This window comes from Mustela nivalis, assembly GCF_964662115.1.
Source record: "Mustela nivalis genome assembly, chromosome: 9".
Classification (NCBI taxonomy): domain Eukaryota; kingdom Metazoa; phylum Chordata; class Mammalia; order Carnivora; family Mustelidae; genus Mustela; species Mustela nivalis.
Genome location: NC_139028.1, coordinates 60,949,571 through 60,976,297, shown reverse-complemented (window position 1 = coordinate 60,976,297; position 26,727 = coordinate 60,949,571). Strand labels below are relative to the sequence as shown.

The window sequence follows — 26,727 nt, the reverse complement described above, 5'->3', positions numbered from 1 at the left end:
AATTTCAAACTTTCAAGAAACTTGCAAGAAGAATTAAATTAAAAAGAGAGAAATATTAAAGATTTTTTTTTTAAGATTTTATTTATTTAGTTATTTGACAGAGATCACAGACAGGCAGGTAGAGAGAGAGAGAGGAAGGGAAGTAGGCTTCCCGACTGAGCAGAGAGCCCAATGCGGGGCTCAATCCCAGGACCCCGGGATCATGACCTGAGCCAAAGGCAGAGGCTTTAACCCACTGAGCCACTCAGGCACCCCCTAAAGATTTCTTTATTTAAATTTTGTTTATTTCCAGTAGGTTTAAGGTGGATTAGGTAGAATATAAGATTATGTGAAGTGAAATGGAAGGGAGCAAGGAGAGAAAACCAAGGGTAGGGATTTAAGATGGAACAAGGTATGAGGCAGATACAGAAATGCATCGTATAAAGACATTGCTTTAAGGAGGCCACAAATTGGTTTCTAGGATGATTTTTCCAGAAGCTTTATGATCTTGGTAGATCATGGTGAGGGTGGGTTATCCAGGTTAAGCAAATCCAGGTTAAGCAAAACATACTTATTGCAAAATTTTCCAGAGCTATTATGTGTTAATATATATTGTGAAAGATGAATAGAAGAGTATATAATGTAAACTGCTCCCCAACTTTTTTGACCTTAGAACCCTTCTTTTACAGAACATCTTTAGGAACTAATGTTCTCTGAAACATTTTGAGTGATGCTGTCTAGGCAGTTTAATACAACGAAGGACTAGGGCTTTGTGACAGTACTTCAGTGGAAAAATACTTATTACATCATAGAAGGGACATAGACATTTTGGGTTTAGTGTTGTGTTTTTGTTTGTTTGTTTGCTTGTTCATTTGTTTTTTGCCAGAGAGAGAGAGCACAAGCAAGCAGAGTGGCAGGCAGAGGCAGAGACAGAAGCAGGCTCCTGCTAAGCAAGGAACCCAATGTGGGAACATCCCAGGACCCTGGGATCATGACCTGAGCTGAAGGCAACCGCTTAACCAACTGTGCCACCCAGGCATCCCCTGGGTTTAGTTTAGAAGGGGTGTTTTAGATGAGTAAGGCATCTGGGAATCATTTTATTTGAGAAAGTGTTGTTGGAAACAGGACATTTATTATGGAGAAGAGAAGATGAGGATTGGTTTGGGCATACTGGGAGCTGTCAGTTTTCTTGACTGTGACATGCAAGAGGGAAAAGAGTTGGCCTTTGTGGCTACATGGGTGGAAACTAGAACCATTGGGTAGAAGTCACAGGAAACCCTGCCCATTTAAGAAAATTTTCTAATTGTCATAACTGCAGAAATGGGAGGAAGCTATCTTAGAAAGTAGTGAGCTCTCTGGTGTTGCAGTTCCTGGATTGGGATACTGTGAAGATTTTTGTATAGGATTGCTGATAGCGTGAAATGTACTTTTAGATCCTGCTAGCTGAGAGGTCTGAACTTTTCCATGAAAATGTGATATGGGCCTTTTATGGTAAAGTTACAGGAGACATTCTTTCATAGAGATGCCTGATCTGTCCTTGCATATAACAGTACAGTGTGTATTTCTGGTACCTAACATGTAATAGACATCCAGTAAATATTTGCTAAGTGACCTGGGGGGGAAAGATACCTGAGGGTTAGCAGACCATCATTCTCAAGACAGGGGAAGTCTATGATGCTGCTGTGAGATCATGTTCTTGATGTCTCTGTCATTGCATTCTGACCTCATTCTCAGACTTAATAGGCAATAGATTTATCTAGTCTAAGAATAAAAGCCAAAGTAAAGAGGAAAATCACTTAAGGATTGGTTTCTACATTGAGAAACTTTGTCACAGCTCTTGGGGTTGCCGCAGTGATACTGTGCAATGATCAGCTACTTTTTGAGTATGGGCAGAAAGAGTGAAGAATCTCTAGCTCCTACAGGATAATGTTATTTGGGGTGATAGGTGCTCCCTTGCAGAGATTTGTTTTCTTTTTTAAATCTCTTTCTACCTTATCTCTCTGCAAATGTTATCCTTGCTTTATTCTGTATATTTAATGAATATACAGAATTGAGTTGCAAACATTCTTTGCCATGGGTCCTCTCACCTACCCAAATGGGTGCTTACATCATTGTGAGAATTTCGTAAATGTGAGAACTTGGTTTTATAAAAAGAATTATTTCCTAATAAAATTACTTTTCTTAAGGGTAAGTTCTATTTGTCTACTTAAAACGAGTAAGGGTAGTATGCATCACATGACATTTGGTATTGAAGGATAGTGTCCCATAGCTATCTAGAATTTGAGGAGAAGTTTAATGGAAATTATACACCCCTCGTGTGTCGTATATTCTGCCTGGTATTTGGGTAACTGGGGATGCAGTTTGTTAATGGTAATTAAAAATTCCATGTCTATTATATATTGATTTTTCTTTGGGAAGGCTGTTTTTTAGTTTGTTTTGTTTTTTAAGAGTCATTTCACCTCCCCAACCTTTTTCGTCAACTTTGTGGTGTTCAAAAATAAAAGGTTCGAAGAAGGTGAACTTACATTGAATTTATACTTGTTTCTTTTTTTTGGAGGGGGGCTACATGAATTCTTTTCATTCTTCTACAATGCTTTCACTGACTAATCCAAATCAAAGCAGTCTTTTTCTTTCCATGTATTTGTCTTGTTTGCCCTAGTCATTTGATTTTACCCAAGAATACAAAGCTATATGTGTGTTTATTTTATTCTCGTCCATTGTAATTTAAACTTGGGAGTGGGATCCAAAATAATTTTTGTCCTCTGTGGAATCCTGACAAAGGAGCAATAGTCTAGTCCAACCTGCTTATTCTGTAGGTGGAAAACTCAGTAATTTTTTGCTTGTTTTAATGCGCATTTAGTATTCACATGCCTACTTTCATTGTATAAATATAATAAACCTTGGAGTTAGGGCTCTAATTTATTTTGAAACTGACTAAGAGTCTCAGAATCAAGAACTTTTAGGAAACAACAACAATAACATTTCTACTGTCCTTCGTAGTTTATGGAGCTCTTTTACATGTATTATTTCATTATATCCTCAGAATTCCTGTGAGGCAGAGAGGTAATTTTATCATTGTCATTTTAGAAATAATGGCACTAAAACCTAAAGGCTCAACTTGTGAAGAATTGCTAGAGCTGGGGCTGTAACCTAAGACATTGAACTCCAGATGTTATATGTGTCCTATTAAATCATCCTGTTCCTAGATCATTTATCCATTCTTATTGTTGGTGGACAGGATTTCTTTCCAGCAATTCAGCCATCCAGTAAATGTTGACTGGATGCTCAGGTTGTAATACAGAACACATTTTCAGGTGTACTGGGGAAAATAAGACTCCTACAGTATTTTGCTCTTATTATACACAAACATGCCTCTACTTACACAAATGCATACCTATATATTATAGCAATTATCACATTAAATTGTAATTTGTCTTTTTACATGTCTGTCTCTCCAGCCAGATTATGTGCTTCTTGAGCATCCTCTGATTATTCTGTAAGCTCCTTTATATCCTCAGTGCCAATATAGACTCCTGCTTATAGGTGCCTAGTTTGTTGAATCAGTGTATAGGAGTGAATGAGTGAGTGAATACAGACATGAAAGATATTATGCCCTCTGGGGGCTTACAGTCTTCTTGGGGAGATAAAGCATGAAGTTTACAGTAAATACAAAGATTTTGGTTTTTTTTTTTTTTAAGAGAAACTTTGTTTATAGGGTTTTTTTTTTTTAACTAATATAAAACAGATTCCCAGCCTGTAGTTCATGTAATTGCTTCCCGGCGTCAGGATTGGTCAGAACATGAGATTGCAATGGAGACTAGTCCCACCATAATTTATCAGGATGTATCCAGTGAATCACAATCAGCTACTTCAACAATCAAAGCTCTATTAGAACTCCAACAGACAACAGGTATGAATTCACATGCTCGATTGAATGAAGCATGTTTTCTCTAGAGATGGGTTGTGCTAAAATACTACCACTGTTATATTTTCTTTGTTATTATTTGAGCACATTTCCCCCCTCTGGACTGGTCTATAGTCATTGCTGCAATCTGTTTGCTTGTCAGTTCAGTAAGAATACTTAATTCAGTTCAGTAAGAATACTGCCCAGGAATACTGAAGGATAGGCTAGTCAGGGAGAAAAAAAGGGCAGAACTCTTTCATTTCTGTCTCCTGCTTAAAAGGGCAGTCCTTGTAGCCTCTTGTCACCAGAAGTCAGTAGTTTCTATCATTTCTTAGCACAAGGGTAGATTCAGTATAGCTGTTAGTTCTATGTAAGAATAATAGTAGGAAGCAGATTGAAGAGCCCCTGCCATCCTCCTCAATACAGGTTGGGCAGTTTTGTGGACATAAAACACCATTAATAGACCTTGCTAGCATTCTAATTGGTTTTATCTTTCTAGTTCATTGTATAATTTAACCACTTGAGCTTCCATGCAAAGCCATCCTTATTTAACAAGATCCTATCAGTATTTCTGGTTATTTAAATATCTTCAATAAACTCCAGGCAAAACCTCTATCAGTTATACTGACTTACCTGTTACAGTAAGTCAAAGATTATTAGGTTACTAAAGGGACCTTAGCAATGATCTCATCCAACCTTCATTTTATGCGTAAATAAACTGAGATCCAAACATGTTACCTAGTAGGCTAGTGGCAGAGCGAGACTCCATGTCTTTTGATTCCTAATTCAGTATCTACTCTACTTTTGGGGTGACTGTGATATTATTTTGGTTTTGTTTTGCTTTCTTTGTTTAAATGATTAGCTTGATTTTGTCACATTAAACTTCATGGGAATGATCTGAATGATCATTCAGTGGACTTAGTTACTGGTAACTATTTGCCATAACACCCACTTTACACTAGCCAAAGAATACTAGCATTTAGTATCTTTGTTTAATCTTTCTATTGGTGTTATTTTTGGCCTTAGGTACTTCTTCAGCTTCTTGTCTTTGACATACTCAGCCATTTGCATTAATGTCTTGTAAGGGTAGAAACCGAATGAGTAGATTTTATAGAAAAAGTGTTAAGATAGAAAGTAAATTTATTCATGGAACCCATTCTTTTTTTTTTTTTTTTTTTTTTTTTAAGATTTTTTTTATTTATTTATTTGACAGAGATCACAAGCAGGCAGAGAGGCAGACAGACAGAGAGGAGGAAGCAGGCTCCCCGCTGAGCAGAGAGCCCGATGCGGGACTTGATCCCAGGACTCTGAGATCATGACCTGAGCTGAAGGCAGCGGCTTAACCCACTGAGCCACCCAGGCGCCCCCATGGAACCCATTCTTGTTTCCAGGCCATTCCATAAAACATTTTTGTAGGAACAGAGAAACACTGAAAATTTTTATTCTTTAAGAGTCGTTGAAGACTTAGTAAATTTCTTTGAAGATTATCATGAATTTTTAATAGATCAGATTAAACCGGTCATTGTATTGTGCTATTCTGGGTAGGTCTGCCCTAGAGCAAATCATGGTGTATACTGCTTATTCACCCTTTGTTTTCAGGTTGGTGAATTCAAGAAAACCAGGGACTACCTTGAAGAAGGGTAAAGGAAATGTTCTAAGAGAACTGTGTATAAGAGACACAGATTATTTGGCCTAGTCATAGTAGGGTGGAATTTTAGTCTGAATGCATATGAGTTCTTGCCAGGCTGCTGGGTATGGCTGTACAAGTTGTGCATTCTACAACCATACATAGCAGTCTGCTTTTTTTCTTTTCAATTCACTATTTCCTTAGTCACTGCCAGTATAGCACCCCAGAGGTCTGGTTCATATTCCCATGGACAACTCTGGTTTTGATACTTGTTTGTAATAAAAGTTAACTTTTCCCCTGACTTTTTTATGCAGTAAAGGAAAAATTGGAATCTAAACCAAGACAACCCACTATTGACTTGAGTCAGATGGCAGTGCCTATTCAGATGACCCAGGAAAAGAGACATTCTCCTGAGAGTCCATCCATTGCTGTGGTAGAGTCAGAACTAGTTGCTGAATACATCACTACTGGTAGGTGTCCTTGTAAAAAGTAGTATTAAGGTAGGAGAGCTACCTTTCTGGATTTATGGGATGGTTGTTTGGGGGAGAATATAGTTTTTATATTTCTAGATATTTTCCAATTTGGTCTGAGAGTACATTCACATTGTCCTTGGGACTTACTCTATCATTAATGACAAGGGGGAAAAAAGCAATTGGTTGTTGCAAACTGCAAATAATAAAGAATTGAAGGTGGCCGTAAATGAAATCTGTGGTTATAAGGTGACAGCTGTAAAGAGGATAAAATACCTTTTATATAAGGATAGATATTCTGATGCATCTGAATTTTCTAGTTTGGGGTGAGGGGATGTGGGTCAAGGGAGAAAGAAGGTATAAAACCCAATGCTTTTTTAGCATAAAGAAAAAAATAGAGACCTTGAAATCCATGTAAATACTTAGGAGTTCTGGTGGAAAGCAAATTAGGTATTTCTTTAAAATGTGCTCTGGCCATAAAACACTAATGAGATTTTTAGATAGCATAGATAGAAAAGTGGAGCAGGAAGGATCATAGATTCTTTCTCTCATATTCTGGTGAGACCATTCCTAGAATACTGCTTTCTGGTTTGGACACTTCATTACCTAGAGATTTGAAATAGTTCAGAGGATAGTAATGTGAATAATTAGGGGTTGGGAGAAATGACTTATGAAGCAGTATGTCAAGAACACCTGTCTTAAGTTTTCTTAAGCAGTGATCAAAGGAGAATGTAAAGTTAAAAATATTTAAAGGATGTCAAAAATACTAAAGTGGAAAAGGAATTCTTTGGTATCATTTTTAAGAGATATTTTTAAAGATTAATGGGTTATGGTGAGTGCTCTGATTTGTGTAAGTCTGATGAATCACAGACCTGTACCCCTGAAACAAATAATACATTATACGTTAATTTTTAAAAAAGATTAATGAGTTAAAATTGCCAGAAGGGAGAATCCAGTTAAAGACTATGGAAAGCCATCTAGCATCTTTCTTTAGAGATATTTAGCAGAAAGCTAAATAAAGTAGAGGGCAGTATGTTGGGAATATGAGTATTAACCTCTGGGGATAGACTAGATTATCAGATGGTACATGGAGGAAAAGACCTATGATTTCTTCCCTTACTTATCCTTTTCAGAACGCACTGATGAGGGGACAGAGGTTGCTTTTCCCCTTCTAGGTAAGTGGTGTGCATCCATTTGTAGTATAACTGAAGGTAAAAGATTATTGTTTGGGGGGGAACCACTTAAATGGATGCGCTCTACTCTGATCTGGTAGAGGAAAGGTAAGCTCCACTCAGTAAAAAGGAGACTTTCTTTTTGCAGGATAGTGAGATTCTCAGAAATGAGCAGTTTGACATTGAAAAAAATAAGAGCTATTTAAAGAAATAAGTGACTGTTTTATGCTGTTGATATCGCCCAGTTAAGGTCACTTTCAGCTGTTTTCCATATGTTCACTCTCTGACTTCCTTCCATAATCTCCTCCCCATCGTATCCTCAGCCACAGTAAGCATTTTCTTTGACTTCAGATCCAGGTTCCTGGCCCTGATGTCTTGTATTATCCTATAATAGGCATTAGTTTTCTCTGACTTTCCTGCACACTGGGGAATTACTATGAAGGGGTTTATAGATCTTGAATGAGGATTATTCTTAAATGATTTTAGTTGATCTTCTATTAAATCCATTTCCTTTCTTAATAAAAAACTTAATGTTATAATCATGAAGATTATTATGGGCAGCAGAAATGTTCCATATTAATCTGATAATTTCATAAGAGATTATTATATTTCAGATGTCACTCATTTCTGATGATGCTTCTGTCAGTTAAAAAACTTAATTTGTTTAATTTAATTTTTTTTTAAAGATTTTATTTATTTATTTGACAGAGAGAGATCACAAGTAGGCAGAGAGGCAGGCAGAGAGAGAGGAAGGGAAGCAGGCTCCCTGCTGAGCAGAGAGCCCGATGCGGGACTCGATCCCAGCACCCTGAGATCATGACCTGAGCCGAAGGCAGCGGCTTAACCCACTGAGCCACCCAGGCGCCTAATTTGTTTAATTTTAATACTAGTATGATTTATTTTTTCCCCTTACTCACATTATAAATGATTTCAGTAGTAGTTCTAATATCACTTTTTTTCAGTTTGAGTTATTTGAGCATTAGAATCGTGGGTTATTCAGAGAATTTTGATATTCTCAAAATCCTTACCTAATCTTACAGATTTGTTTTACTCTGTTCTTGATTCAAAAAGTTCATTTCCCAATAACCATAAGCATTTTTAAGGCTTTGTAGAATAAGAAGTGGTGGATGTTTTACTGTTTAAAAAGTTGAAGTTGAAACTGGTAAGAGATAGTTTGGCATCAGTGTAGACCTTGTTTTACATCTGTTACATGGATATAAATGCCTACCTTATTCCTTTGGACTTATGTAGTGAGAGAATAAGAAATGGAGTTGTTTTCCTGTTACACTATATTCTCACCCATTTATGTCAGATGAACAAAATTTGTGATTTTTTCTATTCCTATGTTTACTTTTAAGACTTAACGATTTAAGGATCATTTTCAATCTGTTACTTCATTTGATCCTCTTCTAGGTAGAAGAAATTTTTTTATTTTCCTATTTAAAAAAAACAAAAATAAAACCTGTAAGTTTAGAGACTAATAGAATTTAATGACCTGTTCAAATTCACATAGCTGGGGTTGGTGGCAGAGTGGGACAGAATCCAGGTGTGACTCTTGGTCCAGTTCTTTTTGCAGTATCATCTTGGCCTCTTACATCCTTAGGAACTATAAGGCTGCAAGGCAGTGTCACTTCATGTAAAAGATTGAATGCTTCTGGGTTTTATATTGCATTAAGAACTGAGACCAATAAATTAAAGTGTTATCTTAGTAAATTTAGTATTATCTTCATATCCTTAAAGACAATAGCCTGGATTTGATTGCAGAAATTTATTGTTGTTTTGTTACCTTAAAGGGGTGAAGGTTGTTGGAGAAATTAAGTACAGCTCACAAGAGGCTGTAACTTTACGGGGTTTGTTCCTCCTTTGTGATAATAGTTTTCACGGTGCTTCCGCATTTCTCATCTCATCCTTATAATGGCTCTGTTATTCCCATTTTACAGATGAGAACACAGAGTCTCAGAGAAGATAAGTGACTTTCTCAGAGTCACACATCTCATAGATGGGCAGACTCTGGTCTTCTGCCTCCTAGTTCACAGTACCACACATTCTCTCTGTGATGCAATCTCACAGACATTTGTTTAAAATGACTACTGGTTACAGATGCTGTGGTGATTTCTGGAGAAATATCATCACCTCCTCTATTTTCAGTCAGCCATCGCTCCCAGCCCCAACAGCCCTCCCAGCCCCAGCGGACCCTGCTCCAGCATGTGGCTCAGTCACAGACTGCAACACAGACTTCAGTGGTGGTGAAGTCCATCCCGGCATCTTCCCCTGGAGCAATCACCCACATTATGCAGCAGGTTGTATCTCTTCTTTCTCTTCTTACCTTCTGTTACTGCCTCCTTCCTGAAATAAGGTTCAGTTTCATTGATTATAGGAGAAGAAATAACTGAATTGAAGAGCAGTTCTTTCCTCTGTGAGGACTGAGTAGAGAAAATGAATTGAGAGTCTTAAAACACTGGAAAGTAATTAAGAAACAGTATTCATGGATCTTCTGTAAAATTGGAACATTTGAAAAGGGTGGGATTATCTAGATGAATCTGTGACTTCAGAATTGGTCACTCTGTATACATCGTTACGAAAGCATTTATCACTGAGGTGAGATTTTTAAATGAAATAGAAGTTAGCTTGTTTAGCTGTTTGTTGCTAGGTGTTTTGGTTTTAAAATGAATTCTCATAGGAAACATTATTTATAAGTACGTATAAATATCTCACTTCTTTTACTATATGTGACCAATTGAGGAAGAGACTTAATGGGGGAGGAGAATGAGTTAATACAAAACAGGAAATCTGGTATCAAGGGTAACAGGGAAAAAGAATATGTTGATAAGCTGATTTTGTGTCAGATACTGTGCTTTGAGCTTTAAAATACATTAATTTGTTTAATTCCCACTATGATCCTGCAAGGTAGGTGTATTATCCCTCTTACAAATGAGGAAACTCATGCTTACAGAAGTTAAGTAACTTATTCTGGGTAGCAGAGCCAGGGTTTAAACCCAAAGCATCCTGCCTCTATACAAAGTGATATCATAGATGCCAGATTTAAGTGTGACTTCTGCTTAGTTGTCACATAAAGCACCATCATTTGACTGGTAGCAGTTGATCCTAATTGTAAGCAAACTAACCTGAATGACAATAAATTGTTGCATTAAAAACCTGTATGTGTAAGGTCATTATGAGATAGAGGAGGGTTTCAAATGAATCTCAAAGTTTTTAAAGTTTAGAATAAAGGAATAGCATGACAAAGAAGCAGGAAGAATAGGGTTGGGGTGAATGTTGTGTCACTGAGGAAAGCCAGGTGGCCAGAGGTTTAGCTGAGTATCCGATCTCAGCCTGGTTGCTGGCAGGTTCTGACATTGAGCTTTCTCAAGACCCCCAGAGAGGTCAAACAGGCTGGCCCTAACTATGTCCCTCAAGATCGATGCTTCCTCCCATCACTGTTATAACTGACACAGAACAATCTCCCTTTCCACGGACAGGAGTGCTCTCCATCCCCTCCCTGGTCTCTTCCCCTCCTGGCAGCCCAGTCTCTGGGAAACTGTTGCCCAATGGACCCAGATGACCAAAGTGGGGAGGACGACTAGTGCAGAGGGTTATTCACACAGGCCTTGGTGAAGCCTGAGGACCCATTTCCACTCTGAGCAGAGAGGCCCTCTTTGGGGACCCGGATGGGCATGTCCCTCAGACAGTGACTCTTCCCTTCTGGACAGGGTTGGACATACACACGGCCAACGTGGGCTTCTCTGAACCTTGGCTTTTCTCTGGACACCTCATTCCTGGGTTGCTGCATTCTTTTCTTGCTTGGGTCAGTATCTCTGATGACCAGGCAAGAGAGCTGTGTCCTGAGCCAGAGAACTTCTCCTTTTCTGTGTTGGTCTGTGCTTGCAGGGCAAACTTACTCCTCCTACCTATACATTCTGGGCTCTCAAGGACTTCTCTTAAAGAAGTGAGTAGATCAGTTTTTGCAGTCCTTAATGTCTAAGAGTTGAAATTACAAGAGTCTCAATCTAAAGACCCCCCTTTAGGTTTAGAAAACTTGAGTTTCTTGGTCTTTTTAGGGCCTTCTGAAAATTTTTGAATGAATCTCATAACCAAGTCTCTTCAGTTTGAGGAAAATGTAGCAATGTAGGTGTTTTTCTTATTTCATTCTTACTTTGTGCCTTTTTTACTTAGGCATTAAGCAGTCACACTGCTTTTACCAAACACAGCGAGGAACTTGGAACTGAGGAGGGCGAGGTTGAAGAGATGGACACTTTAGACCCTCAGACAGGTCTGTTTTACCGATCTGCTCTGACTCAGTCGCAGTCAGCTAAGCAGCAGAAACTTAGCCAGCCCCAGCTGGAACAGACTCAGCTGCAAGTGAAAACTCTGCAGTGCTTCCAGACTAAACAGAAGCAGACCATCCACCTGCAGGCAGACCAGCTCCAGCACAAACTCCCGCAAATGCCCCAGCTTTCCATCAGGCACCAAAAGCTCACCCCTCTCCAGCAAGAACAAGCACAGCCCAAGCCAGATGTACAGCACACACAGCATCCCATGGTGGCCAAAGACAGGCAGCTTCCTACCTTAATGGCACAGCCCCCGCAGACTGTAGTACAGGTGCTCGCAGTGAAAACCACGCAGCAGCTCCCTAAACTGCAGCAGGCTCCGAACCAACCAAAAATCTACGTGCAACCCCAAACCCCCCAGAGCCAAATGCCGCTCCCAGCTGCATCAGAGAAACAGCCGGCAAGCCAGGTAACGGAATATTGGTAGCATGCAAAGCTAAACTTCTCTGTTCACGGAAAAAATAAGAACATCATGACCCTGTCGTGATTAGCAGTGCTTTCTCCTGGCAAGAGGAAACTCAAAAGCCTCATTTATGCTGGTATTACTTTACCCCATCAGAAGGTTGATATTAGGGAAGAAATGTATGCATTAATAATAGGAAGAAAAAAAAAAGCATAGCATGCAGAACTTGATTTTCCAGACAGTTAATGAAATCACTTCAGCATTGGTCAGCAGTGCATGGAAGCAAGATCCCTAAATTATTTGTATTTTTTAGGTATAAAATATTTTTTTTCCTTGCCTGTAAACTCTTATATCTGTGGCAGTAATGCTAAGTAAACTACAGTCTTTTAAGAAGCTTCATTGAACATCTTCCTTTGTAGTTTACATCATTATCATCTAGTTAATAAATTTACCTTCTAGCTTTATCTTCTAGATTATAGAGGAATTATCTGGATAATCAAAAGAAAAATTCTATTAAGGAAAACCAGTGGCTTTAGAGCGATGTATATGTGTGTATGTGTGTATTATAAATACGTATATAGAGAATATATTTGTATAGGTGTATTTTGAAGCAAAAAATTGAAAATCCTACTTTTTATTTTTAAAAACTGAAGAAAATGCAAATAATTTGAGAACGGGTTGAAGGTATACCGTGTGGGGATATAAATCACAAAGGAAAACAAGGCTGCTGTGACTTTTTTTTTTCCTTTATTTTTTTCCTTAATGGCTGGCTAGACAAAGGTTCTTTTTACCCCTCCTCATTCCCTAGGTTTCTTAAAAATAACCATATACTTTCCCATCCAGCCCTCTTTTAAAACACCAAGCTTCATTCAGAATGTCTTCCTAGTATACCGCACGAATGTTTCTTTTGCCATATTATCTGGGGTGTTGGATAGGTTTTCTCAAAGAGATGTAGCTGTAACACACACAACCCCAATTTGTTTTCAGGTGGAGCAGCCAATTATAACCCAAGGATCCTCTGTTACAAAGATAACTTTTGAGGGGCGCCAGCCTCCCACAGTTACAAAGATAACTGGTGGCAGTTCTGTGCCTAAGCTGACATCACCAGTTACAAGCATATCTCCCATTCAGGCCTCTGAGAAGACAGCAGTGTCAGACATTTTGAAAATGTCTTTGATGGAAGCTCAGATTGATACAAATGTAGAGCATATGGTAGTGGATCCCCCAAAGAAGGTTCTTGCCACTGGTATGCTCACTGGTGAAGCAGGATCATTACCATCCACCCATGTGGTGGTGGCAGGGATGGCGAATTCCACTCCCCAGCAACAGAAATGTAGAGAGTCCTGTTCAAGTCCATCTGCTGTTGGCCCTCCCTTAACGACAAGGAAAATCGATGCACCAGGAGTGCCTACGACAGGCCAGTTCATGCGTATTCAGAATGTAGGCCAAAAGAAAGCTGAAGAGAGCCCAGCAGAAATTATCATCCAGGTAAGAATTGGAAGGAACATGAGAAGTATTGGGCATCTTGGGGGTTGTGGGTTTGCTGTGATTGGGGCTATCACAGGAAGAGTCATGCCAAGATGGCAAAAGATATAGCAGTTATTTTTGAGATGGCATTTGAAAAATTGGGGTTTAATACCTATTATAAATATATAAATTTTTATTTTCTGGAAGAGAATTCTAGAAAATTGGTGGATGTTATCACACCCCCTCTTAGAGGTAGTCAAGGGCCCTGAGCCCATATGTCAGCTTGACAGTCTTGACAGTCTTGTCTTATATCTTGTAGATATAAGACATGCTTGCCAGGGTTAACTCAGTAAGTCAACCCAGAAAATCAGCAACTTGATGGGGTCAGTCTCCCTGGTCTTTGCTCAAAAACTCCTGGGATATAACTGGATTGCACTTTTATTTCAAGTCAATTTCAGGGACCCTTTCCTTGGAAATACACAGCTCTTTATCTTGATCTAAGTTTATGGTTTTTAGGACAGTTAAACCTTAATTAACTGCAATGTCTGCAGAAACATGTTGTAAGAAAATGTTTCTACATAATTTAATTTGGGATTAACCATAAAGCTTTGCTTTTTATTTCAATAATTGTTGAAAAATCTTGTTATGTTTACTGTCCTGCCTTGGTAAGTACAGGCAAGTGAACATAATGAATTATTCATTGGCAGTAGATCTTCTGTGCTTCACATTCCCTTCATTTTGAAACTCATCTGTCATCATGCATAATAGATCAAGACTAAAGAATTACTGAGTCCAGACTAGCCTTTAGAAGTTGTGTTTTACTTCCCTTTCTCCTTGCAGGGTTTCAGATTGTTTTCTTGTCACTTTTCATTTTTTTGGCTACACTTGTAAGAAAGTGTAAGAAAGCTTGGAAGGTTATCAGCACAGCACATTTTATTTAATGGAGAATTTGGATTCATTGCAATGTGGATAATCTAGGATTTACCATAGATTCATTGTTGTGTGGCTTGAAAGTTTCTATGGTAAACTTTCCCTTTTCCATGATGCCAGGCTATAAGAGAATACAAATTGACCAATATTATATTTATTAATATAAATAAGTATGGGGAAAATGCTTAAAGGCAAATAGAACTGGCCATTGAATTATTAAATGATTTCTTCCTCTATAAAAATAGTTGTTAGCGTATTAAGTCATTCTTGACAGGGGGAGTCATTGGTGTGTCGCTCCCCCCACCCCACCCCCTGAAAATGTGGGAAAAGACTTCAAGTTTCTAGCTTTGCCACTCATTGTGTGACTTTAGGCAGGGCTCTTTTACCCCACTCTGCGTTAGTTTCCTCATCAGTAAAAATGGAAATAAGGAGTGCCTATCTTACATGATAAATGGGAAGATTGTACAAAATTTAGATGAAGCACCTAGCATAGTACCTGGCTCTTGGTGATTGCCCAATAAATGGTAGCTGTTAACTATTTTACTAAAATTTATTGTGGCTCCTAAGAGTTTAAATTGGTATGCCAACTATATTGGAAATAATTTGGGATAGCTTATTTGGAAATTATTTTCTGTATTTTATGAACAGGGCTGAAAATTGCTTTGTGTATCAAGGATAGTATCTAATGAATCGGCTCTCTACAGAACATACAACTAACTTTCAGTGTATATATACCATGTGCTAGGTGGCCACATCAGAGGGAAGGACAGTGTGGTGGTTAGGAACCAAACTTTTGGAGTCAGAAACACCTGGGTTTGAGTCTCAGCTGTACTCCTTCTTACCAGCATTGTAGTTTGGAGCAACAGAGTTCACCTCTGTACCTCCATTTCATTCCCTGTGAAATGAAGATCATAACAGTTGCTCACAAGGTTGTTTCGAGGATTTCATGGGAAGCTGTATGGAATATAGCTAGTTAAGTGTGTGATACAAAGGAACAGCTCCTGTTACTATAATCATCAGGAATATATTGTTGGGATATTTTCAGATCTTCTAGTTACACTTAGCTTTGACTGGAAGTATTGATTTTATGGATTCAGTAAAATAGTGTGGGGATGAATGAAAGAAGTCTACAGAAGTGCTTTGATTCCTTGAAGAATGTTTTATAAGAATTCAACATGTTTAATAATAAATACTTTGAATGAAAAGCATTGTTCTTTGTAGACAACTGTATTTCATTCATTTGTTCGTTCATTCATTCATTCATTCATACCACATGTATTACTTAACCTCTGTGTTCTAGGTGCTGTGCTTGGTGCAGGCTAAAGAAGTAAACAAAACAAATATATCTTCTATTCTGAAGGATCTATATATGTGGAACTTATAGTTTTAGAGCCCTGAGATCTTTAGAGTATATCTTACTGCACGAGATTCAAGCTCAGTGAGGTGAAGTGACTTGTTCAGAGGTCCATAGCACATCTGAGCCAGAATTGAATTAGAATCCAGGTCTCCTGACCCCACCTCAGACTTCTTCACAGTGACCAGCTATATGGAACAGAATGGGGGAAAACAAGTGACAGAAGACTCCACTAATCTAGATTGAGTGCCTTGGCATCTTCCAATATTTTCTTTATAGTGTTAACATTATATTTATATCCCTCTCCCCATCAGTTCCCACCCTGGCAGTAGAAGACTGTTTTGGTCAGGTATATTTCCTGATACTCAGTTTTGCCCTGGGACTTTGAATGTTAAAGATAGGTTAATTCATTTGGCAGGTGTTTATTGAGCAACTAAGGCATGACAGGCCCTGTTCAGATCTCTCAGCATCTAGCAATGAAAAAAAGTAGTCAAGTTCTGTGCTTACATTCTCATGGAGCTTACATTCTAAGGGTGAGAAAAAAAAAATTTAACAAAAATGATAAATACAATGAAGAAAAAAAACAATGTACTAGAGGTGGGAGTGGGACCTACCCAGTGATCTGGTTTCATGGTCATAGAAGAAAAGCTTCTCAAAATGTTTTACTCTAAGCATTTGAGCTAAGATGCAGATGACAGGATGGAACCAGCCATGCAGAGATTCAGAGAAAAAGTATTCCAGAAAGAGGGGAGGAACCTAGTGCAAAGGTCCAAGGTATGAGTGTGCTTGGCATAAGCCTAGAGTTATGACAAAAAGTTTGATTTTATAGCAGTTACCATAGGAAACCGTTGTAGAACTTTAAGCAGGGGTATTATGTGAACTGATAGACCTGATAAGGATGAGAAAGAAGAACCTGACAAGGCGATATGGCCATAATATGTGTTTGTCTACTCATATTTTAAAAGACAGTTTTGTCCTCTTAGGAAAGAGAATTAGTATGTCACCCAAATAAATAACTTCCCCTTTGAACTACCAAAGGGTTACAGAGGGTTACTGAAGGGTTTAAAATATATTGTGGTGTCAGCAAATTAATCATATACCTTGCAGATAATAATGACTGAAAACTGACTGCATTTACATTTAAAATTTGCTTAATGATCAAATGATCAAGTCTCTCTCTTGATTTAGGCACAGACTTCAGCCTCCTTCACTGGACGAGGTACAGTCAGGAAGTGAAAAGATCACTTTAAGTTGTTAGAAGACTTGAGCTTGAATCCTGGCACTTTAACTTTGACCAACTGTGTGACCTTGATTAAGTCACTTACCCTCTTAGTTTCCTCATTTGTAAAATGGGAGTAACATTTTTCTTACAGTGTTGTTATGGGGATTTAGTAGAGTATCATGTGTGAAAGCACCTAGCACAGTGCCTGGCGTGTAGTAGTTGTCCAGTGTCAGTTTCCTTGTTTCCTTCCTTAGTGTTGGGGAAATCCTCCTGTTTCTTCTTTTTACCATAAAGCCTCTCTCTTGTGTCTTCTCTTCCAGGCCATTCCCCAGTATGCTATTCCTTGTCACTCCAGTTCCAACGTGGTTGTAGAGCCCAGTGGGCTTCTTGAGCTAAACAACTTCACTAGCCAGCAGTTGGATGACGATGAGACGGCAATGGAGCAAGACATAGACAGTAGCACAGAGGATGGAACCGAGCCCAGCCCCTCTCAGAGTTCTGCTGAACGGTCCTAAATTTTTGAAAACAGGCGTGCACTTTAAAACCTACTTGGTTACCAAGTGTCCAGGGAAGCCCTTGATTTTTGATGTCTAAAGATAGCACTTTGCCCATGCTTAGGCTATGGACCCCAAAATCACAGTGTTTCAACAAGAGCTGCTGCAGGAGCAGCATTTTAAAACAAGATAAAACTCACAGGGGAATGTACTTTAAAAAAAAAAAAAAGAAAGAAAAAGGAAAAAAAGGAAAGCTAAAAAAAAAGAAAAACGTGCACATCTGCAGTGACAAAAGACCCGATATCCTTTCTCTGTTGGACCACGGCTGATGGTAAAGTATGTCATGCAGTGGAAAGAGACTTTTCCTGTGAATGTTCAACTGGTTTCTGCTGAGCAAAACACCATCAGAAAAGGAGAATGTGAATAGTTTGTATTTTGAAATGGTGTGTCAGGAACAGTTTTTTAAAAACCTTGTATGTTTTTGAAAATCTCTGAAAGTGTTGAATTGGTTAAAATTTTACATTTGCTCAGTTTATAGTTTATAAAATAACTAGAAAAATACTGGCATTAAAGAATCCTTGTTAGATGGTGGAAATCAGATCCCTAACCAGTGGGAAGTGCTTTTTGGGTGGCTTGTACATTCTCATCATTTGTATGCTAATTTATTGTGTTGTTGTTCCTTTGTGCTCTAGGCAGCACACTTGCCTTCTATTTATTTAAATGTAAACATTTCAAAGCAGGCCATATTCTGACAGATTTCCTGTAAACCAGGATTTGCCTGCCTTTTCCACCTCCCACCCCTCCTGCTCCTTTAAGAAAAGAGAAAATGTTTCATTGTGAAGGAGAGGAAAAGAAACATTTTCTAGCCCAAAGGAAATGTTCAGCTATGTTCAGGAAAAATAACCCATATGATGCTATCTTAACATTGAAATTGCACATTCATATTGGACTGAGACTTTGAAGATAACTTTTACGTACTTTTGTTTAAACCCCTTTGAAATGTATAAAAATTAATTTGCAGTTCTAAATGTAATGTTTTTAAGCATTCTGCCTTTTTAGGACACAGTTTGTTTAAGCAATATGTTTGGGTCTTGTGATCACGGTCTGTCACAAGTAGAGTGAGGGGTAGGAGGGTGGGAGGGTAACGGTCAGTTTTGACAAGTTGTGGCAAAGGAAGCAATTCTTTTCATTTTTTAAAAAATGTAAATAGAAAAGTTTTTAACGGTTTTATATAGATTTCACTATAAATAAGCATTTTAAGACTGACAAATGTTGAACTGTACATACATATCTCAGCATAACTGCCCAATTTTTTGGTGCTGAAGTACTGTAAGTAGATTTCACCAACAGTCTCCTAATTTTTGCATCTATATCTAGAAAAAAAACTGTGATACTGTAGTTAATAAATTCCCACTAGAGTGACACTGAAGATTTAAACACAAGCATTTATAAGATGCACTGACCTCTGGTAGTCGCCATCATTTCTCCTGAGTGGTTAACGACTTACCCGTAGATGGGGCTGTTGGATTTTATTTTATTGTACAAATTCATGTTTAAAAGACTTTGTGATTGTTTCTAGTTAAGTAACTTTTTAACCTCTCCAGTCATAGGCTTCTTTGAAAATCTGATTACACTATGAACTCTCCCCAAAAAGACACACATGCCAATATACATGTTAGATTTTACATACAATCTTAGGGGTTTGTGGGCCCCTAAGCCTAACCATGTATTCAAGGTTAAGCCCTCTGTTATGGTCAGTCCATTACTTACAGATGTAAGTTTTTATAAAATAAAATATCTTTTAAATATTCATGGGTCAGGTAACAAGAGCAAACTTGAATAAAGTTATTATGTCTACTTCTACATATTCTGGCAGCATAGCATACCTGTGTCCCTTTTGAGAATTTAACCTTAATATGTTTTCAGCAACTGGAATGGCAGACAAAACTTCCATAAGCTACACTTTTAAAAATTAGTATGTATATATTAACAAATTATCAAGTGAGGGATTTAATTTTTTTTTTTCCTTCAAAGATACTACTTTCAAGGAGACCATGAATTCTTTTGTTTATTCAACAAATATTATTTGAACATCTACGGCGTGTTGGGTACTGTTCTAAGCACTAGGGATTCCACAGTAAACAGAAAATCCTACCCTTATGGAGTTTACAAACAGAGCTTCCTGCTGAAGAGTGGATGCCAGGGCCAAAGGAAGGAGGAAACTCAAGTTCCTCCTTAGGTTTCTTGCTTAAGTGAATGGATGGTGGTGCTGTATATGGGTCTCCAGGTATCCTTTTACTGAAAGTCTTAGCATTATTAAATGTAATTTTAAATCAGTCCTTGTGAAAGATATCCAGAGATTATGCTGCAAATATTACAGAATTCTTAGAGTCCTAACAACTGTTACAGGCAGTGGTAAGAAAAATTCATTTGGTTTGAAGTAAACTTTGTAAATGGTTTGTATTGCAGAATGCAGTTTATGCTGAACTTAGGGAACTTAAAAAAATGCTTTATTGAAATTAATTCACATGCCATACAATTCACCCATTTAAAGTGTACAGTTCAGTGGTTTTCACTGGATTTACTGAGTTGGGCAGCCATCACTACAGCCAGTTTTAGAACATTTCCATAACCCTAAAAAGAAATCCTGTACCCCTTAGCTGTTACCCCTGAAACTCACCCTGCCACTCCAGCTCTAGGCAACCACTAAACTACTTTCTGTCTTTATGGACTTGCCTATTCTGGACATTTCATATAAATGGAATCATACAATATGTGGTCTTCCGTGACTGGCTTCTTTCATTTGGCATAGTATTTTCAAAATTCTAACAGGTTTCAGTCCTTCAGTCCTTTTTATGGCTCAGTAATATTCCACCACATGGATAAACCACATGTTCTTTATCCATTCATTGGTTGATGGACATTAGGGTTTCTACTTTTGGCTTTTATGAATAATGCTGCTGTGAACATTTGTGTATAGTTTTTACATGTTTTCTGTTCTCTTTGGTACATTTCTAGGAGTGTAATTGCTAGGTCCTACAGTAACTGTTTAATGATTTGAGAAACTATCAAACTCTTGTCTACAGTGACTGCACACTGCACAGTTTACAGCAGTATAGGACAGTTTGACCTTTTCTACATCTTCACCAATGCTTGCTATATTTGTTTTTTGTTTTCATTATTTTTCAAAATTATATCCATTTTAGAGTGTGCAGTGGTACCTCATTATGGTTCTGATTGACATTTTCCTGATGGCTAATGGTAAGAATCTTTTTATCTGCTTGTTGGCCATTCACTGATCTTTGGAGAAATGTCTTTTGCCCATTTTCAAATTGAATGATTTTCTATTATTTAAATTGAGAGCTTTCGAAGTACAGGCAATAATACCACTCTTAAAAGTAACCTGTTCTCTAGTCATTAATTCATCACCCTTAAAACCTTAATCACGTTTGACTTCCTCTCTAATGTAACAAATTGCTTAACATTCTTAAAACTGTGTAGAGCTAATTGAAAACGTTTTTAAATACATTTCTTTGTGAGGTTCTCTCAATGACCTGCTTGGATGGGAGACATAGTACAAAGGAAATAGTACCCAAGTGGTCTGGATTTGAGTCCCAGGCTCCTGTGTTAATGGATCATATGAACTTGAGCAGGTCCCATTTCCTGTAATACAAAGTGTGAGTTTCTGACCCACTTGGGGTTATCGTGAAGAGTGCATGAAATAGTGCATGTAAAAATGCCAGGCACAGAGGTGCTCTATTTTTTAAATCTAATAGTTATTAACAGTCCCACTTTATAAATAGAAAACGAGGGCTCAGAGACAAATGAAGTACCAAAACACACAGATTATATGCTAATAGGCATCATGCTGATCCCCAAGTTGATACTTTCTATATGGGAGTTTATGTGTGCCACCAGACACAGAATTGGCCTTTGGAAAGACAGGGGAACTTGATGTTGGCCTGTAACATAATCTCTTTGTCTGTCTTGGGTGCCTTCACACAGAGGTGCTCACACACAGGTTTGTTTTTTGATTTGTCACAAATCCCAGATAAGAGGAAGTAGAGTGAAAAAGCACCATGTAAGCAAGACCTTTCCAAGAAGAGTGAGAAAGCAGTCTGCTGCCTCTTCTTACAGGTTTTATAAGCCTTTAAGTGAGGCCTATGACCTACATATTGAAAAAAGGATTGAAACACCATAGAATCAGATTTGTACTTGTGAGAAGTTTTGCTCTGCTTTCGTACCTCTTCCTTGCTTACACAGACTGTAACTGAAAACAGGGCACTTCAGAAAAAAAAAAAAAAAAAAAGCAAGCCTAAGTTTGAATCCTGACAAGCCATGTGGCTGGACAAGCTCGAGAGGCTTCAGTTAGCACAAGATGGAATGAATGGTTTATACTATGTCACCTAATACCCATTTTTAAATGTCCTGACTTTTTCTTTTCCTTCCAACAAATAGTTACTGGACACTTCTTATGTGCAGACGTTGGGGATATAATAGCCAGGGAAAGACACCTCTACCCTCTTGGAACTTGAGCCTTTATCTCCTTTAGGATACATGAATCAAAGATTACAGCTAAATATATTCATTGCTAAGTGCTATGGTGGAAAATAAGTAGTGCTAGGATAGTGTGTAAATATGGAGGTTGGGGAGTTGTACTCAGAAAGGGATTCTTTTTTTTTTTTTTTCCTTTTTTTTAGAGAGAGAGCACAAGTAAGCAGAGCATCAGGGAGAGGGGGAGAGAGAGAAGCAGGCTCTCTGCTGAGCAGGGAGCCTGATGTGGGGCTCGATCCCAGGACTCTGGAATCATGACCCGAGCTGAAGGCAGCCGCTTAACCAACTGAGCCACCTGGGTGCCCCCAGAAAGGGATTCTTAAAGTGATTTGAAGGAAGGGATTTAACTAGACAAGAAGGATGGGGGGTGGGGGCAGAAGGATAGCAGCTATGAAAGGCCTGTGGTAGGAAGGGCTTGGGGAGAGGGGAACTTGAGTAGGCTAATGTGACAGCAGCGCAGCAAGTGAAGGCAACAAGCGTGGGAGCAGAAAGTAGAGACAGACCTATATGTGGATCTTGCAGGTTATGATAAAGGTTTGAGGTTTTATTCTTAGAACAAGAAGTCACTGAAAAGTTTTAAGGCATTGATCCTGGCAAAATGAATTAATATATGTACACACTACTTGGAGTTAAGTTCATTAGTACAGAAAAATATATTTAACTTTTTTTTTTTTTAATGCCAGTCTCATCTCCTTATGTCTGGCATTCAAGGTTCTTAGAGCTGCAATCTACATCTGTAGATTCATAACCCATTTCACTACCCCAACCTACTGCCTGTCTCCCCCATCACACATACAGTTTATGCTCTGTAATTGACAGGCTCACTCATTTCCCAAAGCCCTGATTAGAAACCACATCCTTCACCAAGACTGCCCAGATGTGTTGCAGGGGAACTTAATCCTACCCGACTGCTGAGTTCCTCTAGCATTTGGGGAGAAATACACGTTTATGTAGCACTTACCATTGGTTCTTTACTGTGAATTAGTTGCAATTTTTACAGTATGCCTCTGGGAGAGCCCTTGAAATGCAGTATTCTAAGGAGTCATTCTAAATTCTTTTAGCTTAAGTAAGAGATGCTGAGCTTTCTGGATTTTTTTTTTTTTTTTTTTTTTGGTCTCTGATGCCCTTGAATATCAAGACTTAATATTCAAGTTTGTTAGAAAGAGTTTAGTGAGATCGTTGGTAATCTTAAGATTCACTCATTCAAGTCAGTAGCATCCTGTTTGGTTCTCCACAGGATCAACTGCTATTTCCTTGCATGGCAGTGTTCACCAGGGTCTATCATCTATGCTATCACTTTGACCTCTACCATATATGGATTAATTAATTAAATCACTGAATAAATATTGAGCAGTTATTGTTACCCAGATACTATTCTAGCCACTAGGGATATAGCAGTGAACAAAATAGTTGAAAAATAAAGCAATCTGTGTTATGTAGCTTACATTCTAAATGGGTTATAAGTGTAAATTAAAAATAAATGGTATCTTATGATAATTATAACAAGCAAAGTGGGAAAGAGGAATATGAAACTCTAGGATCTGTTGGTGTTAAATCTTAAATGAAATAGACAGGGAAGTTCTCACTGAGAAGGTAAATTGGAAAAAACCTCCAGGACATGAGGAAGTCAGCTGGACTGATGTCTGCAGAAAGAGTGTTCAACGTGAAGGGGACAGCAAGTACAAAGGCCCTGAGATCTGTGCCTGGCATATTCAAAGAAGAGCCAAAAAAAAAACCAAAAAAAAAAAAAAAACAAAACCAGATAGGGTTAGGGTCAGAGTGAATGGGGATGGAAGGAGTTATGTCTTCTCTCTTTTTTTCTTTGTCGTTACCTAAAGGGTTGTCAAGTTTGATGATCTTTTCCAAGAGCTGACTTTTGGTTTCTTTGATTCTTTTGTTTTTCTATTCTCTATTTCATTTATCTCCATTCTAATCTTTTTATTATTTTCTTGTTTTAGCTAGCTTTGGGCTTTGTTTATTTTGTTTTTCCCCCTTTTTCTAGTTCCTCAAGGTGTAATGTTAAATTATTGATTTGAGATCTTTCCTTTTTTGATGTAGGCATACACAGCTGTAAATTTCTCTCTGAGCACTGTGCTGCATTCTATAAATTTTGGTATGTTGTGGGGCTTTTTTTTTCACTCATCTCAAGGTATTTTCTAGTTCCTCTTATGATTTCTTCAATCACTGGTTGTTTAAGAGTTTGTTTAATTTCCACATATTTGTGAAATGTGCAGTTTTCCTTCTGTTACTGATTTCTACCTCTGTTCCATTGTGGATGTTCTGTCCATGATTGAAAGTGGTGTACTGAAGTCTCCAGAAGTCTCCATTATTGTGAGCTGTTTCTCCCTTCAGTTCTGTTAATATTTGGCTCATATATTTTGGAGCTCTGTTTAGTACATGTATGTTTATAATTGTTATTTCTTGGTGAATCAACCCCTTTATCAGTATATAGTTCTTCTTTATGTCTTGTAACAGTTTTTACTTAAAGTGTATTCTGTCTGATATTAGTATAGTCACCTCATCTCTTTTTTAGTTACCATTTGCATGGAATATATTTTTCTATCCTTTAACTTACAGCCTATTTATGTCTGCGTTGAAAGCCAGTCTCTTATGGACAGCATATTGGATCATTTTTAATCTAATCTGCCAGTTTTGGCTGTTGATGGGAGAGTTTAATCCATTTATTTTCAATGTAATTAGGAATAAAGAAGGATTTACTTATGCCATTTAATATTTGTTTGCCATGTCTAATACTTTTTAAAATTCCCTATTTCCCATGGCCTTCTTTTATGTTTAATTGATTTTTTTTTGTTTTGAGATGTTTTTATTTCCTTCTCATTTACTTTGTGTAAATTTTTAGTTATTTAGATATTTCCTTTGTGGTTACAAAGGGGATTACATTTAATATCCTTAAGTTATACCTAGTTTGAATTGATACCAATTTTACTTTAGTGGCATACAAAACTTTGCCCCTCTATAGCTTCATTCCCCCCTTTATGTTGTTATCATCACAAATTACATTTTTATATGTTGTGTGTCCAATAACAGATTTATAATTATTTTTATGCATTTGCCTTTTCAATTATGTAGGAAATAAAAAGTGGAATTACAAAACAAAACTGCAATAATATTGGCTCTTATATTTTCCCGTGTAGGTACCTTTACTGGAGGACATTATTTCTTCATATGGCTTCAACTTACTGTCAAGTGGCCTTTTGTTTCAATCTTTTATTTTACTTATTTATTAAACATGGGACTTGAACTCGGGATCCTGAGATCAAGACCTGAGCTGAGATCAAATGTCAGATGCTCAACTGACTGAGCCACCCAAAAGCCCTTGAAGGACTCCTTTTAGTATTTCTTTATGGGAAGATCTAGTGGTAATGAGCTCCCTGAGCTTTTGTTTATCTGAGAATGTCTAACTTTTCGCTCATTTTTGAATGACAGTTTTACTGGATATTGAATTCTTGATTGACGGGTTTTATGTTTTTTCTTTCAGCACTTCCTGCCTTCCTAGGCTTCATGGTTTCTGGTGAGAAATCGGCTGTTTACCTTACTGAGGAGACCTTGTACCTGACAAGTTGCTGCCCTCTTATTTCTTTCCAGATCTTCTTTTTGTCTTTTGACAGTTTGACTCTGACGTGTCTTAGTGTAGCTGTGTAAGTTTATCCTACTTGGAGTTCATTCAACTTCTTGAATGTGTAGATTCATGTCTTCCATCAAACTTGGTAAATTTTCAATTGTTTCTTCAAATATTCTTTCTGCCCCTTTCTCGCTTTCTCCCGTAATACATATATTGAGCCTTTTGATAGTATCCCACAGGTCTCATAGCTCCTTTTAATTTTTCTTCTTCCCCCGTTCTGTTCCTGGATAATTTTGTAACTGGATAATTTCAGTTGTCCTATCTTCAAGTTCACTCATTCTGTCTTCTGCATGCTCAAATTTTCTAGAAGTTGAACCCCCTCTAGTAAAGTTTTTTTTTTTTAATTCATTTACCAACATCTCCCCATTTCTGCAGCCCTTGGCAGCCACCATTCTACACTGTTCTGTGAGTTTGACTTTTTAAGATTTCACATATAAGTGAGATCATGCAGTATTTGTCTTCTGTTTCTAACTTATTTCACTTAGCACAATGTCCTCCATGTTCATCCATGTTGTTGCAAATGACAGGATTTTCTTTTTTAAGGTTGAACAATATTCCACTGTGTGTGTATGTATACACACACACACACATACATAAATATATGTATGTATATATACATATATATATATACACATACTGTATTTACTTCATTCATTCACTGATGGACACTTAGGTTGTCGCCATTGTGAACAATGCTGCAGTGAACAGATACTGATTTCATTTCCTGTGAATATATATCCAGAAGTGGTATTTTTGGATCACATGGTAGCTCTTAATTTTTTTGAGGAACCTCTATAGTGTTTTCCATGGAGTTTTCATTTCAATAATCATACATTTCTATCCAGAATTTACATTTCGTTCTGTTGATAATTTCTCTTTATTGAAATTCTTATTTTGTTCTCAAATCACTTTCTGTATTTCCTTTAGTTCTTCATCTTTGGCTCTTTGAACACATTTAAGACAGTTATTTTAAAGTCTTTGTATAATAAGTCCAGTGTCTGGGTTTTCGTGAGAACTGTGTCAGTCAAGTAATTTTGTTCCTTTGAATAGGTCATATTTTTCTGTTTATGGGTATACTTCGTGATTTTTTTTGTTGAAAAGCGAACATTTGAATATTGTGGTGTGGTAACTAGAAATCAAAGTCCCCCCCCCCCCCCGGATTTGCTGGGTTTTTCTTTCT

General features: G+C 37.7%; 1 protein-coding gene across 41 annotated transcripts in view; it reads left to right on the top strand.

Moving 5' to 3' along the window:
• EMSY (EMSY transcriptional repressor, BRCA2 interacting) overlaps positions 1-25,023 on the top strand; it is a 93,243-nt gene extending 68,220 nt beyond the window's left edge. For 8 of the 41 annotated variants that reach the window (XM_082749590.1, XM_082749629.1, XM_082749591.1 and 5 more), the window contains 7 exons: positions 3,725-3,889; positions 5,825-5,980; positions 7,114-7,155; positions 9,301-9,452; positions 11,326-11,889; positions 12,871-13,371; positions 17,177-25,023. In XM_082749590.1, the coding sequence (XP_082605716.1) occupies positions 3,725-3,889; positions 5,825-5,980; positions 7,114-7,155; positions 9,301-9,452; positions 11,326-11,889; positions 12,871-13,371; positions 17,177-17,371 (1,775 nt within the window). In that variant the 3' untranslated portion in view covers positions 17,372-25,023. The remainder of the gene's footprint in view (positions 1-3,724; positions 3,890-5,824; positions 5,981-7,113; positions 7,156-9,300; positions 9,453-11,325; positions 11,890-12,870; positions 13,372-17,176) is intronic. The other 33 variants (XM_082749595.1, XM_082749592.1, XM_082749627.1 and 30 more) reach the window with 9 other exon arrangements.
• Positions 25,024-26,727: the final 1,704 nt, after the last annotated feature.